Consider the following 14,571-nt stretch of genomic DNA (forward strand, 5'->3'; position numbering starts at 1 on the left):
CCCAGCCTGGAGCAGTGCTTCCTGGCCCTGCTTTCTGCCAGCATCTGGGTGGAAGGTTCCTTGAGAAGAGATCTTACATGAGAGCAGCTTCATCCTGAGCTCCATCTGGGATCTGCCCTGTGCTGGAGGGGTCAGTCTGGGGAGGCCTTGGCCCTGCACTCTCTGTGTGCTCCTCAGCTGCCCACAGCCAGGACTTGGCCTCCCAAAGCCTTCCTATGGGCCATCTAGAGCCAGCCCTCTCAGCATGGCTCAGCCCTCAGCAGCATCCATCAGCCCTGCTGTGTGACTCAGTGCTGTGCTCTCCTGCCAGGCTGGGAACTGCTCACATGGACATCACAAAATAAACCACCACAGGAAACGCTCCTGGGCTGTCCCCCTGCTCCGTGCTGGGACAGGCTTGGGGCAGCAGTGGCTGTGGCAGGGGTTGGGGGAGGCAGGGAGGCTGTGGGGGGCAGTTTGGGGCCGTGCTCTGCTCCCCTCAGGGCTCTCCAGAGGGGCAGCTGCAGCAGGACACACACGAGGGGGTTGTCTGTGGGGCCTGCAGTGGTTGGTGATGAACCTCTGGTCTGTCCCCTGATCCTTCACAGCAGGGCAGCACTGCTCCATGAGGGGCTGCAGCATCTCCAGAGAAGGGCAAGGAAGGTGGGGAAGGGTCTGGAGGGCAGGACTGGGGAGGAGCAGCTGAGGGAGCTGGGGGTGTTGAGCCTGGAGGAGAGGAGGCTGAGGGAGACCTCATTGCTCTCACAGCTCCCTGAGAGGAGGCTGGAGCCAGGTGGGGGTTGGGCTCTGCTCATTAGGTACAATCAGAATCACAGAATCCCAGGCTGGGTTGGGTGGGAAGGGACCCCTCAAGGCCACCCAGCAGACCCCAGAGACATCCCCAACCCCAGCAGGCTGCTCCCAGCCCCACACAACCTGCCCTGCACTGCTGCCAGCCATGGGGCAGCTCTCTGGGCAGCCTGGGCCAGGCTCTCCCCACCCTCAGCACCAAACATTTCTCCTCCTCTCCACTCTCCAGCTCCCTCTTGCAGTCCAAACCATCCCCCCTTGGCCTGGCCCTGCTCAGCAGTCTGTCCCCAGCTCTCTGATCTCCCCTTGAGGCACTGCAAGGCCACCAGAAGCTCTCCCTGCAGCCTCCTCCTCTGCAGGCTGCCCAAGCCCAGCTCTCTCAGCCTGGCTCCCAGCAGAGGGCTTCCAGCCCTGCCAGCACTGCTGTGGCCTCTGGCTCCCCTCTCCAGCAGGTCCCTGCCCTCACAAAGTCCTGTGCCAAAAAAAGCAACAGGCCAAGAAGAAATGACCTCAGGTTGCCCCAGGGGAGGTTTAGTGCTGGGTTCAGGGCTGGGTTCAGCACTGGGTTCAGGGCTGGGTTCAATGCTGGGTTCAACACTGGGTTCAGGGCTGGGTTCAGGGCTGGGTTCAGGGCTGGGTTCAGGGCTGGGTTCAATGCGGGGTTCAGGGCTGGGTTCTGGGCTGGGTTCAGGGCTGGGTTCAGGGCTGGGTTCTGGGCTGGGTTCAGGACTGGGTTCCAGGCTGGGTTCAGGGCTGGGTTCAGGGCTGGGTTCAGGGCTGGGTTCAATGCGGGGTTCAGGGCTGGGTTCAGGGCTGGGTTCAGGGCTGGGTTCAGGGCTGGGTTCTGGGCTGGGTTCAGGGCTGGGTTCAGGGCTGGGTTCAGGGCTGGGTTCAATGCGGGGTTCAGGGCTGGGTTCTGGGCTGGGTTCAGGGCTGGGTTCAGGACTGGGTTCCAGGCTGGGTTCCAGGCTGGGTTCAGGACTGGGTTCCAGGCTGGGTTCTGGGCTGGGCTCAGGGCTGGGTTCAGGGCTGGGTTCCGGGCTGGGTTCCAGGCTGGGTTGAGCGCTGGGTTCCAGGCTGGGTTCTGGGCTGGGCTCAGCGCTGGGTTCAGGGCTGGGTTCCAGGCTGGGTTGAGCGCTGGGTTCCAGGCTGGGTTCTGGGCTGGGCTCAGCGCTGGGTTCCGCCTGGGCTCGGCGCTCTCCAAGGTCTCCGCAGCCCTCCCGGCTCTCTCCTTTGGGGCTTTCCCGTTTCGCAAGCGGCTCGGCGCGCCCCGGCCCCGCCAGCCCCAGCCCTGCCGTGGGTGGTTCCAGGCCGAGCCCCGCCCGGTGCCCGGGGAGCCGCCAGCGGCCGCCCCGCCCCGCCCCGCCCCGTCCCGCTCCGCTCCGCTCCGTTCCGCTCCGCCGCCGCCGCCCGGGGCCCGGAGCGCTCCGCCCCCGCCGGGCCGTGCCGGAAGCGGGCGGCAGGCGGCGGCCGCCCCTCGCCGCCAGCCGGTCCGGGCCGTCCCCGCCGCCATCGCCGCCATGGCCGGCGGCAGCTCCGCCGCCGAGTGCCTGCGGGAGTGGGAGGAGCTGCAGGACGGCTTCCAGCGCATCCAGGTACCGGGCAGCCGCCGGCCGCCGACGTGCGCCGGGCAGCGGCTGAGCCGCGGCCCCCGGGAGGCGCAGCCGCGCCGGGCACCTGGCTGGCCCCGGCCGGAGCCCGGCGCTCTGCCCGCTGTGCCCCGGCTCTGGGCACGGCTCACGGCCGGGCCGCGGGCGGAGGGGGCCGGGGAGCTGCGCCGGGGCCCTGCGGGGCTGGCTCAGCCCTTAGCCGGCCTGCCGCCCGCTCGCCCGTGGCGGCGGAGGTGAGACGGAGATGTCACCTCGGGCAGAGGGTGCCCGGCACGGCACGGCCTGGCGCAGGGTCCGCAGATGCTTCTTCGCCCTGCTCTATCGCTCCTCTCAGCCCAGTGCCAGGCAGCTCACAGCCAGCCTGGCAGCGCGGGCACTGGCACCTGGGGTGCCCTGCCCCGGCCCCCTGCCCCTCTCCACCCTGGGCACCCTTGCCCCGGTGCCCTGGCACCCGGCAGGGGCTGTGTGCTGGGGAGGTGGCTGTGTGCTGGAGGAGCTTCCACTTGCTGTGTGTAATCCCCAGAGCCGGGGAAGGAGTGGGCAGGGTTCAGCTCACGCCGGGGTCAGCCCGGGGGGAGGTTGGCCAAGCCTCTGCCGCTGCGGCTGGCAGCTGCCTGCAGCAGTTCCCTTTCCCCCTCCGTGCCCCCGGGAGCAGGGCAGCGCCGGGGGTGTTGCAGACACAGATCTGGGGCAAGGGAGGCTTTGAGAAACCTCCTCTTGCTCCACAGCCCTGGGGGGGGACGTGTGGGGTGGCCTGCCCTGAACCCTGTGGGCAGCCACACGGTGCCATCCCTGCCCTTTGCAGGCCTGCCCCTCGCCCAGGCTGGCACCCAGCTGCTGCTCAGGCCCTGGCATGACTGCAGGGCTGCCACAGGGAATCACCTGGAGAGTGCAGGGCCAGGAATCCCTGCTGGGGGAGCCAGGGCACTCCGGGCCCCATTCCTGCCCTGCAGCTGCCTGGCACCGGGGGCAGAAGCTGTCTCCCCTTCTGCATCTGGGTTTCACCTTTCTCCTCGGGGAGCAGCTGAGAGCTGCTGATAAGAGCTTGATAAGGGCTGAGGAGGCTCTGACACACCTGCCCCATGGCCTGGTCCAAGGGTTGCTGCAAGCAGCCTCCCCGGGGAGGCCTTGGGGCTGCCCCCGGCTGAGCTGAGGCTGCACAGGCAAGAGGCACCCCAGAGGCTCTCTTGCCTGTGTCATGGCACAAGAGTGGCATCTCCCCTTGCCCAGCTGGGGCTGGGGCACTGCTGCAGGGGGAGCCACAGCCCTGCTGCAGGCTCAGCCTCTGCAGCCAGCTCCCTGTGGGGGCTCAGGGTGGAGCCCCAGAGCCACCAGGGGCAGGTGCTGCAGGCAGGGAGAGCTTCTCCTCCTGTCCTAGCAGTCAGAGCCACTGCTCCTGCATGGCCTTGGCCCTCAGCTGGAGCCATGGCCCCAGCAACAGCTCTTCCTCAGTGTTTGCCATCTGCTCTGCCCCAGCCAGGCCACATCTGGAGTGCTGGGTGCAGCTCTGGGCTCCCCAGCTCAGGAGGGACAGAGAACTGCTGGAGAGAGTCCAGGGGAGACTGCAGAGCTGCTGAGGGGCCTGGAGCAGCTCTGGCAGGAGCAAAGGCTGAGAGCCCTGGGGCTGAGAGCCTGCAGAAGAGCAGCCCCAGAGGGGAGCTGAGCAATGCTCAGCAAGAGCTAAAGGAGCTGTGGGGGGCAAGAGGCTGGGGCCAGACTCTGCTGAGTGGTGCCCAGGGACAGCACAAGGGGCAGCAAGGGGCAGAGAGTGGAGCCCAGGAGGTTGGATGTGAAGAGGAGGAGAAAGTTGTTTGGTGTGAGGGTGCTGGAGGCCTGGAGCAGGCTGCCCAGAGAGGTTGTGGAGTGTCCTGGTGTGGAGAGCTTCCAACCCCCCCTGGGCAGTGTGGTGCTGGGCACTGTGCTGTGGGTGCCCTGCTGGAGCAGGGGGTGGCCTGGGTGAGCTCCAGAGCTCCCTTCCAGCCTCTCCCTGCTGGCTCCTGGGGTGCTCTGCCATGGGCAGTGGTTCCCAGCCACAGGAGCATCCCTGGCCCGGGGCCATGTTGTGGACTTTCAGAGCCTGCAGCTGGAGGGGGCTGAGGCAGGAGGCAGCTGTGAGGAGAGGCCCTGGGGCTGCATCCCCCCCAGGGCAGCTGCAGGCTGTGGCCCTCTGCAGCCAGCTGTGGCCCTCTGCAGCCAGCTGTGGCCCTGCCTGGCTGCTGGGCAGGGGCAGTCAAGGGCAGGGCTGGGTGGGCAGCCAGGGGCAGGGCTGGGTGGGCAGCCGGGGGGCAGGGCTGGGTGGGCAGTCGGGGGCAGGGCTGGGTGGGCAGTCAGAGGCAGGGCTGGGTGGGCAGTCAGGGGCAGGGCTGGGTGGGCAGCCGGGGGCAGGGCTGGATGGGCTGTCAGGGGCAGGGCTGGGTGGGCAGTCAGAGGCAGGGCTGGGTGGGCTGTCAGGGGCAGGGCTGGGTGGGCAGCCGGGGCCAGGGCTGGGTGGGCAGTCGGGGGCAGGGCTGGGTGGGCAGTTGGGGGCAGGGCTGGGTGGGCAGTCAGAGGCAGGGCTGGGTGGGCAGTCAGGGGCAGGGCTGGGTGGGCAGCCGGGGGCAGGGCTGGATGGGCTGTCAGGGGCAGGGCTGGGTGGGCAGTCAGAGGCAGGGCTGGGTGGGCTGTCAGGGGCAGGGCTGGGTGGGCAGCCGGGGGCAGGGCTGGGTGGGCAGTCAGAGGCAGGGCTGGGTGGGCAGTCAGAGGCAGGGCTGGGTGGGCAGTCAGGGCCAGGCTGCTCTCTGCTCCCCAGGACAACCACAAGCTCTACAAGCAGAAGCTGGAGGAGTTAACCAAGCTGCAGGATGGGATTTCCAGCTCCATTGCACGGCAGAAGAAGAGGCTGAAGGAGCTGTCCTTGGCCCTCCACAAGTGAGTGGCAGCCTGCAGGGGCTGGGGCCGGGGCAGGGCGGTGGAGCTCACCTCAGGGCTCTGTCTCTAGCACAAACCTTGTGCCTGGTGCCAGAGTGGAGTCTGCACTCCCTCAGCTTCCCTCTGCCCTGTTCAGGGCCCTGCAGGTCACTTCTGCCCCCCCTGCACAGAGCTCCCTTTGTCCTTCCTCAGTGCTGGGCAGCCTCATCCCTCCTCACCTCCTCTCCCTGCCAGCCTGGCCCAGGAGCTCACCCTGCAGGGGGGGTCATGGCCTGGCCTCCAGCCCTTCCTCCCAGCCCTGGGGGTGCCCTGGCAGTCCCCCTGCAGGGGGGGTCGTGGCCTGGCCTCCAGCCCTTCCTCCCAGCCCCGGGGGTGCCCTGGCAGGGGCTGGCTGTGTGGCAGGCACCCTGCCGATGCCAGCACCTCCTTGTGCCCCCCCAGGTGCAAGGGGCAGGGGAGCCCTGAGCAGGAGCAGTGCCTCAGGGAGACCCAGAGCCTGATCAAGGAGAGGCAGAACGTGTTCTTCGAGATGGAGGCCTTCCTTCCGAAGAAGAATGGGTGAGGGGAGGGGCACCTCGCTGCCAGCTGCACCCCCACCCCCCCCCCCCGTGTCCCAGGGCCTGCAACCTGCCCTCCCCCTGGCACAGAGGGGCAGGAGCCAGGCCGAGCCTCTGCTGCCCTTGTTCCCCTCTCTGCCTGCCGCTGCCCTGCCAGGGAGGCTGTGCCTGGCAGGGAGCCCTGCGGAGCGCCCCCGGTGCCCTCTGCAGCAGGTGCCAGGCACACTGCCTGCCAGCCCGGGCTGGGCAGCGGCTGGGGGCTCGCTCCCAGCCTGGGCAGGGGCAGGAGAAGGGCACAGCTGTGCCCAGCCCCTCTGCCAGCTGCCGGCCAGGCCCTGACCGCTGCGCTCTCTCTGCAGGCTGTACCTGAGCCTGGTGCTGGGGAACGTCAACGTCACCCTGCTCAGCCAGCAGGCCAAGTATGGACCCCTGACCCCCCTGCCCTCCCCTCTGACCCCCCTGAACCCCCTGCCCTCCCCCTGGCCCCCCTGCCCTCCCCCTGACCCCCCCTGCCCCCCCTGCTCCCCCTGAACCTGGTGCTGGGGAACGTCAACATCACCCTGCTCAGCCAGCAGGCCAAGTATGGACCCCCTGCCCTCCCCCCTGCCCTCCCCCCTGCCCTCCCTCTGCCCCCCCTGCCTCCCCCTGCCCTCCCCCTGCTCCCCCTGCCCTCCCCCCCTTGCCCCCCATCTCCTCTTCCCCCTTACCCTCCCCCCTGCTCTCCCCCTTGCCTCCCCATTTCCCTCCTCCCCCTTCCCTCCCCCCTGCCCTCCCCCCTGCCCTCCCCCTTGCCCCCCCTCTCTCCCCTCTCTCACTCCTCCCCCATCCCCCCTTGCCCTCCCCCTTTGGCCCCCCCCCAATTTCCCCCTGCTGCCACTCCCTGCCCTCCCCCACCCCCCCCCCCCGGCCTCCCCCTGCCTTCCCCCTCCTCCTGCTCCCCTCCTACCCCCCCCACCTCCCCTGCCCTCCCTCTGCCTCCCCCTGCCACTCCCAGCCCCCCCTGCCTCCCCCCCTCCCCCCCAGCAGTGCCCCAGGCTGTGTCAGGTCTCTGCCAGCTTCCTGCCCCAGGTTTCGTAGTTTCATAGTTTCATAGTTTCATTCAGGGTTGGAAGGGACCACAAGGATCAGCTAGTTCCAACCCCCCTGCCATGGGCAGGGACACCCCACACTAGATCAGGCTGGTTCCCCTCCCAGGCTGTCCCTTCCTGGCCCCAGGCCCAGCCCAGAGCTCCACCTTGCCTCCTGCCCCGGGCTGGGCTGCCCCTGGGCAGCTGCAGGGCTCCCTCTGCCCTTGCCCTGGGGCAGGGCCTTCAGCAGCTGCAGGCTCCCAGCCCCTGGCAGGCTCTGGGCTGCCCTTGGGCTCCCCCAGGCCCGTGCAGAACTTCCCCCCCCAGCTCCTGCCTTGGCTCCATGCTGCCCTCAGAGCTGCCCCCCCTGGGGCCTGGTGCTGCCCCTCAGGAGCACTCAGGGCTGCAGGTTTCTCTTGGCCATGGAAGCTCAGAGTGCTTCCAGTGGGAAGGGAGCTCTAAAGCTCACCCAGGCCAACCCCTGCAGCCCCCAGGGCCATCCCCAACCCCAGCAGGCTGCTCCCAGCCCCACACAACCTGCCCTGCCCTGCTGCCAGCCATGGGGCAGCTCTCTGGGCAGCCTGGGCCAGGCTCTCCCCACCCTCAGCACCAAACATTTCTCCTCCTCTCCACTCTCCAGCTCCCTCTTGCAGTTCAAACCATCCCCCCTTGGCCTGGCCCTGCTCAGCAGTCTGTCCCCAGCTCTCTGATCTCCCCTTGAGGCACTGCAAGGCCACCAGAAGCTCTCCCTGCAGCCTTCTCCTCTGCAGGCTGCCCAAGCCCAGCTCTCTCAGCCTGGCCCCAGAGGTTCCCAGTGGCAGTGCTGTGCAGCTGGAGGGGGCCAGGACAGCCCCCAGCAGCCTCCTTGCTCCAGGGCTGTGCCTCTGCTCCCCTGCAGGTTTGCCTACAAGGATGAGTATGAGAAGTTCAAGCTCTACCTCACCATCATCTTGCTCATTGTCTCCTTCTCCTGCCGCTTCCTCTTCAACTCCAGGTGAGCCTGGCCTGGGCACCAGGCAGGGATCTCCCCCCAGGGCTCCTGGCTCCTGCTTGCCCATGCTGGAAGCTGCTGAGCTGGGCAGGAGCTGCTGGCACAGGGTGTGGGCACTGCCCTGGGGGTGAGGGAGGCTGCTGGTTGTGGCCTGGGGGGGTGCTGGGGGGGCCAGGCTGCTGTGTGGCCATCCTGCAGCAGTGGCTCTCTCGGTGCCTGTGCCCTCAGCAGAGGGGCAGTGGCTGTGCTGCCACCCCCCCAGCTCCCTTTGCCTCCCCCCAGGGTGACAGATGCTGTCTTCAACTTCCTGCTGGTGTGGTACTACTGCACCCTCACCATCCGGGAGAGCATCCTCATCAACAACGGCTCCAAGTGAGCCCTGGGGCTGCCCTGGGAGCCTGAGCAGCTGGCACCCACCCCACAGCTCCCCAGCTGCCTCCCCCCCACAGCCTGGCACTGGGCTGCAGCAGGGGGCAGGAGCAGCAAACGCTGCAGGGGTGGAGAGGGAGGGGAGAGAGGGAGAGGGGAAAGGGAAGGTGGAGAGGGAGGGGGGAAGGGGAAGAGGGGAGGTGGAGAGGGAAGGTGATGAAAGGAAGGTGAAGAGGGGAGGGGGAGGGTGGAGAAGGAGGGTGGGGAGGAAGGGTGGGGAGGGAAAGTGGAGGGGGAGGGTGGTGGAAAGGGGAAGGTGGAGGGGGGGGAGGGTGGGGAGGGAAAGTGGAGAGGGGAGGTGGGGGGAGGGTGGAGGAGGGAGAGTGGAGGAAGGAGGGTGGTGGTGAGGGGAGGTAGGGGAGGGAGGGTGGTGAGGGGAGGTGGAGGAGGGTGGGGAGGGAAAGTGGAGGAGGGAGGGTGTGGAGGGGAGGTGGGGAGGGGAGGGGGAGAGTGGGGAGGGAAAGTGGAGGGGGAGGGTGGAGAGGGTGGTGGAAAGGGGAAGGTGGAGAGGGATGGGGGGAAGGGGGAGAGGGAAGGTGGTGAGAGGAAGGTGACGGGAGGGGGAGGGTGGAGGAAGAGGGGTGGAAAGGGGAAGGTGGGGAGGGAGGGTGGGGAGGGGAAGTGGAGGGGGAGGGTGGAGAGGGAAGATGAGGGAGGGTGGGGAAGGGAGGGGAGGGTGGTGAGGGAGGGTGGGGAAGGGAGGGGAGGGTGGTGAAGGAGGGTGGGGAGGGAGGGTGGGGAGGGTGGTGGAGAGGGAGGGTGGAGAGAGAAGATGGAGAGTGGGGAGGGGGAGGTGGGGAGGGGTGGAGAGGGAGAGTGGTGAGGGCAGGTGGAGAAGGAGGGTGGGGAGGTGGAGGAGGGAAGGTGTGGAGGGGAGGTGGGGAGGGGAGGGGTGGAGGGGGAGGGTGCAGCAGCAGCTGGGAGAGCCCCAGCCCCTGGGCAGAGCTGCTGGCTCCTGCTCCAGGCTCAGCAGTTCCATGCCCAGCCCTGCTCCTCCCCTTGCCCGGGGGCTGGAGGCTGGTGCTGGGCTCTGCCCTGCTGCTGCCTCCCTGGGCCCTGCTGAGGCTCTGTGCCTGCCTTCCAGGATCAAGGGCTGGTGGGTGTTCCACCACTACGTCTCCACCTTCCTCTCAGGGGTCTTGCTGACCTGGTGAGTCTCCCCTCTGCCCCCTGGGCTGCAGGGCCCCTGGGCTGGGGCCAGCTCACTGCCCTGCCCCATGGCCATTGGCCTGCTCTGGGGGGGCTGGGGGCTGCCCCCCATGGTGCTCCACACCTTCCTCTCCAGCCCAGCAGCAGCTGTGTGCAGCAGGCAGGGTCCCAGGGCTGGGCAGGCTGAGAGGGGAACTCTGAATGCCTGCAGGGTGGCTGCCAGGAGGAGGCAGCCAGGCTCCTGCCAGGGCTACCCAGGGTGGGGGGCAGTGGACACAAACTCAGTCCCAGGAAGCTCCACCTCAACGGGAGGCAAAGCTTCTTCCCTGTGAGGCTGCTGGAGGCCTGGGGCAGGCTGCCCAGAGGGGCTGTGGGGTCTCCTGGTGTGGAGAGAGAGCTTCCAGCCCTGCCTGGACACCTCCCTGTGGGCCCTGCCCTCAGGGCTCCTGCTCTGGAGGTCCCCTCCAAGCCCTGGCACTCTCTCAGCCACCACAGTGGTGGTTCTGCACCACCTCAGGCCTGTGCCTGGGGGCAGCTGGGGTGGGGCAGTGGTGCCCAGGGCTGGCTGCCAGCCCCACACCACCCCCCCAGCCAGCTCCCTCTCTCCCCAGGCCGGATGGACTCATGTACCAGATGTTCAGGAACCAGTTCCTCTCCTTCTCCATGTACCAGAGTGAGTGCTGCTGGCTGCACTGCCCCCAGGCTGGGGCCAGGCCTCGGGGGGGGGGGTGGTCCCTGGGGCTCTGGGACAGGTGGAGAGCCTTCTGCAGCTCCTCACAGCTCCCCTGGGCCTTCCCCTTGGCCTCTGCCCTGCCCCTGGGGTGGCCTTCCTGTGCAGTCACCTCAGAGCTGGGGCAGGGGATGGTGCCTGGGCAGGAGGAGATACCAAGGGCAAGGTCCTGCTGCTGGCTCAGGGCAATCCCCAGCACAGATCCAGGCTGGGTGAGGAGTGGCTGAGAGCAGAGAAGGCCTTGGGGTGGGGGGGGTTCAGGTGGTGCCAAACTCCCCCAGGAGCCAGCAGTGGTCCCTGGCAGCCCAGAGCCAGCTGAGTGCTGAGCTGCAGGGAGAGCAGCAGCACAGGGAGGGGATTCTGCCCCTCTGCTCTGCTCTGCTCAGCCCCCACCTGCAGCACTGCCTCCAGGACCTGGAGCTGCTGGAGAGAGGCTCCAGAGGAGGCCACAGAGATGCTCAGAGAGGGCTGCAGGACCTCCTCTGTTGGGCCAGGCTGGGAGAGCTGGGGCTGTGCAGCCTGGAGAAGGCTCAGAGCAACCTGAAGGAGGCTCCAGGGGAGCTGGGGAGGGACTTTGGGCAAGGGCTGGGAGTGCCAGGATGAGGAACAATGGCTTTGAGCTGGGAGAGGAGAGACTGAGAGTGGAGATGAGGAGGAGGTTGTTGAGAGTGAGGCCTTCTGGGGCTGAACATCTGCAGGGGGGAGGCCATCCACAAGCTCCCTGGGCAACCTTTGGTTGCCCAGGGAGCTTGTGGATGGCCTCCCCCCTGCAAGAGTTGAAGTCCAGGCTGGCTGAGGCCCTGAGCAAGCTGTGCTGGCGGTGAGCAGAGCCCTCTCCCCCTGCAGGCTTGGTGCAGTTCCTGCAGTACTACTACCAGAGTGGTTGTCTGTACCGGCTGAGGGCGCTGGGCGAGAGGCACAACATGGACCTGACCGTGGGTGAGCCTCTGCCTGCCCCCAGGGCCTGCTGCCTGCCCCCCCTCTGCGAGCTCTCACCGCACTTGGTGCTCTGAGGGGGGGGCTCTGGCTGCAGTTTGGGGGAGGCAGCTGCAAAAGCAGAGCCCCAGGAGTGGCAGGGGGGGAATCCATACCCCAGCCAGGAGAGGCCTGGGGGGGTGCCTGCCCCAGCCAGGAGAGGCCTTGGGGGATGCCTGCCCCAGCCAGGGGAGCCCTGGGGGGATGCCTGCCCCAGCCAGGAGAGGCCTGGGGGGATCCTTGCCCCAGCCAGGGGAGCCCTGGGGGGATCCTTGCCCCAGCCAGGGGAGCCCTGGGGGGATCCTTGCCCCAGCCAGGGGAGCCCTGGGGGGATCCTTGCCACAGCCAGGACAGCCCTGGGGGGGGTCCCTGCCCAGCCCCTGTGCCCCCAGCAGGGCTGTGTTAGCCAGGCAGGACTGGGGCAGGCACAGGGTCCCACAGCCTCAGGGCTGGGCTCCACCTGGGCCCCAGCCAGCACTCCTGGGCTCCTCATGCAAGCCTTCCTCCCCTGCAGAGGGCTTCCAGTCCTGGATGTGGAGAGGCCTGACCTTCCTGCTGCCCTTCCTCTTCTTTGGGCATGTGAGTGTGCACTGAGCCCGGGGGGGGCACAGGGGCCCCGGCCTGGGGCAGCAGCAGGCAGCCAGGGCAGCTCCCAGGCTGCTGGGGCCAGGGGCAGCAGCAGGCAGCCAGGGCAGCACCCAGGCTGCTGGGGCCAGGGCAGCAGCAGGCAGCCAGGGCAGCTCCCAGGCTGCTGTCAGGGCCTGGGGCAGCAGCAGGCAGCCAGGGCAGCACCCAGGCTGCTGTCAGGGCCTGGGGCAGCAGCAGGCAGCCAGGGCAGCACCCAGGCTGCTGGGGCCAGGGGCAGATGCCAGGGGCAGGGAATGAGGTGAGCAGTGCTGGGCTGCTGCCCTCCCTCCACCTGCCTCCCCCACAAGTTGTTGGGGAGCCCTGGGGGGGCTGCTGGGGGAGCCCTGGGGGTGCTGCTGGGGTTCTGCCAAAGGCTCAGGTGAGAAGTTGGCACCAGGAGCCCTTCCTGAGCTGCAGCTGCTGCAGCTCCCTGCCCCGTGGGCAGCTCAGAGGCCAGGGCCAGCGGCACTGGGCTGGGCTGAGGCATCCTCCTGGCTGCTGGGCTCCAGCAGGGGGCAAGGAGGGGGAGCTCAGCCCCCGGCGTCCCTCTGCCCCCATGCCTGGGGGGGTTCCACTGCACCCTGCCCTCAGAGGGGCTCTGGAGGGGCCTGGGGCAGGGGGGCAGCTGGGTGAGCCCCAGCCCTGGAGGCCATCCCCTCCCCCCTGCCCTTCCCTCTCTCCTGCAGTTCTGGCAGCTCTACAACGCCCTCACCCTCTTCCACATGCTGCAGCACCCCGAGTGCAAGGAGTGGCAGGTAAGGGCTGGGGGGGCCCGGGCAGCTGCCCCCCAGCCGGCTGCCCCCCAGCCCCCTGCTGACTGCTGCCCGTGTGGCTCCCCCAGGTCCTGATGTGTGGCCTCTCCTTCCTCATCCTCTTCCTGGGGAACTTCTTCACCACGCTGCGGGTGGTGCACCAGAAGCTGCAGGACAAGAAGGACTCCAAGCAGCGCTGAAGGGGGCAGGGTGGGGCCCAGGACTTCCTCCCCCCCCCCGGCTCCACCTCCTGGCCCCTCGCTGCCCTGCGGACTGTGCCGCCCCGGGGCCGGCCCGGAGCACAAATAGAGCTCTTGGCAGTGCTGATGGTGCTGGATCCGTGCCTCGCTCACTCCCCTGCGGCCCCCCCGGCCCCTCTGCCCCCCTTCTCCAGCAGAGCACTGCTCCCCTGCCTGCTGCCCTGCAGCCCCCTGCGGGGATGGGCTCCTCAGGCAGCTCCTGGGGAGCGCAGGGCTCTGCCCAGCCCGGCAGCAGGGTGGTGAAGGCAGAGAGAGGCCCCAGGCCCCCTGGGCGGTGAGCAGGGGCGTCCCTGGCTGCCCCCCAGCCCCCCCTGCTCTCGGGGCAGCTGCAGCCTGTGCTGCCTCTGGGGGTGCTGCAGCTCAGCTCCTGCTCAGCCTTCGAGGCACAGAGGAGCTGTGAAACAGAGGGGCTGTGGCACTGAGGGGCTGTGGCACTGAGGGGCTGTGGCACTGAGGAGCTGTGGCACTGAGGGGCTGTGGCACTGAGGAGCTGTGGCACTGAGGAGCTGTGGCACTGAGGGGCTGTGGCACTGAGGAGCTGTGACATTGAGGGGCTGTGGCACAGGGGAGCTGTGGCACTGAGGGGCTGTGGCACACAGGAGCTGTGGCACAGGGGAGCTGTGGCACTGAGGGGCTGTGGCACTGAGGAGCTGTGGCACTGAGGGGCTGTGGCACTGAGGGGCTGTGGCACTGAGGAGCTGTGGCACTGAGGGGCTGTGGCACTGAGGAGCTGTGGCACAGGGGAGCTGTGGCGCTGAGGAGCTGTGGCGCTGAGGGGCTGTGGCACAGGGGAGCTGTGGCACTGAGGGGCTGTGGCACTGAGGGGCTGTGGCACTGAGGAGCTGTGGCACTGAGGGGCTGTGGCACTGAGGAGCTGTGGCACTGAGGAGCTGTGGCACTGAGGGGCTGTGGCACTGAGGAGCTGTGACATTGAGGGGCTGTGGCACAGGGGAGCTGTGGCACTGAGGGGCTGTGGCACACAGGAGCTGTGGCACAGGGGAGCTGTGGCACTGAGGGGCTGTGGCACTGAGGAGCTGTGGCACTGAGGGGCTGTGGCACTGAGGGGCTGTGGCACTGAGGAGCTGTGGCACTGAGGGGCTGTGGCACTGAGGAGCTGTGGCACAGGGGAGCTGTGGCGCTGAGGAGCTGTGGCGCTGAGGGGCTGTGGCACAGGGGAGCTGTGGCACTGAGGGGCTGTGGCACTGAGGAGCTGTGGCACAGGGGAGCTGTGGCACAGGGGAGCTGTGGCACTCAGGGGCTGTGGCACAGGGGGGCTGTGGCACTCAGGGGCTGTGGCACTGAGGAGCTGTGGCACAGGGGAGCTGTGGCGCTGAGGAGCTGTGGCGCTGAGGGGCTGTGGCACAGGGGAGCTGTGGCACTGAGGGGCTGTGGCACTGAGGAGCTGTGGCACAGGGGAGCTGTGGCACAGGGGAGCTGTGGCACTCAGGGGCTGTGGCACAGGGGGGCTGTGGCACTCAGGGGCTGTGGCACATGGGAGCTGTGGCACAGGGGAGCTGTGGCACTCACGGGCAGGAGCAGCAGCAGCCTGAGCTGGACTCCCCCTGGGGCTGCACCTCTGGACACAAACCACAGGGAAGTGCTGCCTCAGGCCCCGGGGTGCTGCCAAAGCCTGCTCTGCTCTGCGGTTTGGCACAGCTGGCAGTGCCAGGGAGGGGCAAGAGCTCTCTCAGTGCCTCACAGCAGGGCAGTGGGGCAAGGCAGAGCTGT

The 14,571-nt window shown here is 68.4% G+C and overlaps 1 protein-coding gene across 1 annotated transcript; it reads left to right on the plus strand.

The window, feature by feature from the left end:
- The first annotated feature begins 2,195 nt into the window (after positions 1 to 2,195).
- Positions 2,196 to 12,910, plus strand: TMEM120A (transmembrane protein 120A). Its single transcript, XM_068165407.1, has 12 exons — positions 2,196 to 2,384; positions 5,188 to 5,306; positions 5,748 to 5,864; positions 6,223 to 6,282; positions 7,829 to 7,924; positions 8,204 to 8,293; positions 9,435 to 9,500; positions 10,111 to 10,172; positions 11,076 to 11,168; positions 11,719 to 11,783; positions 12,518 to 12,586; positions 12,673 to 12,910. Exons 1-12 carry the CDS (start codon positions 2,310 to 2,312, stop codon positions 12,781 to 12,783), a joined length of 1,023 nt encoding a protein of 340 aa, XP_068021508.1. The 5' UTR covers positions 2,196 to 2,309; the 3' UTR covers positions 12,784 to 12,910.
- The last annotated feature ends 1,661 nt before the right edge of the window (positions 12,911 to 14,571 follow it).

This window comes from Melanerpes formicivorus, unplaced genomic scaffold, assembly GCF_026170545.1.
Source record: "Melanerpes formicivorus ecotype bairdi unplaced genomic scaffold, bMelFor1.0.p_v2 SCAF_88, whole genome shotgun sequence".
Classification (NCBI taxonomy): Eukaryota; Metazoa; Chordata; class Aves; order Piciformes; family Picidae; genus Melanerpes; species Melanerpes formicivorus.

Coding starts and splice junctions, on each gene's coding strand:
- TMEM120A (XM_068165407.1), top strand. CDS start 2,310: ATGGCCGGCGGCAGCTCCGCCGCCGAGTGCCTGCGGGAGTGGGAGGAG. Junction 5,865..6,222: donor TTCCTTCCGAAGAAGAATGG/GTGAGGGGAGGG, acceptor CTCTCTCTGCAG/GCTGTACCTGAGCCTGGTGC. Junction 9,501..10,110: donor TCAGGGGTCTTGCTGACCTG/GTGAGTCTCCCC, acceptor CTCTCTCCCCAG/GCCGGATGGACTCATGTACC.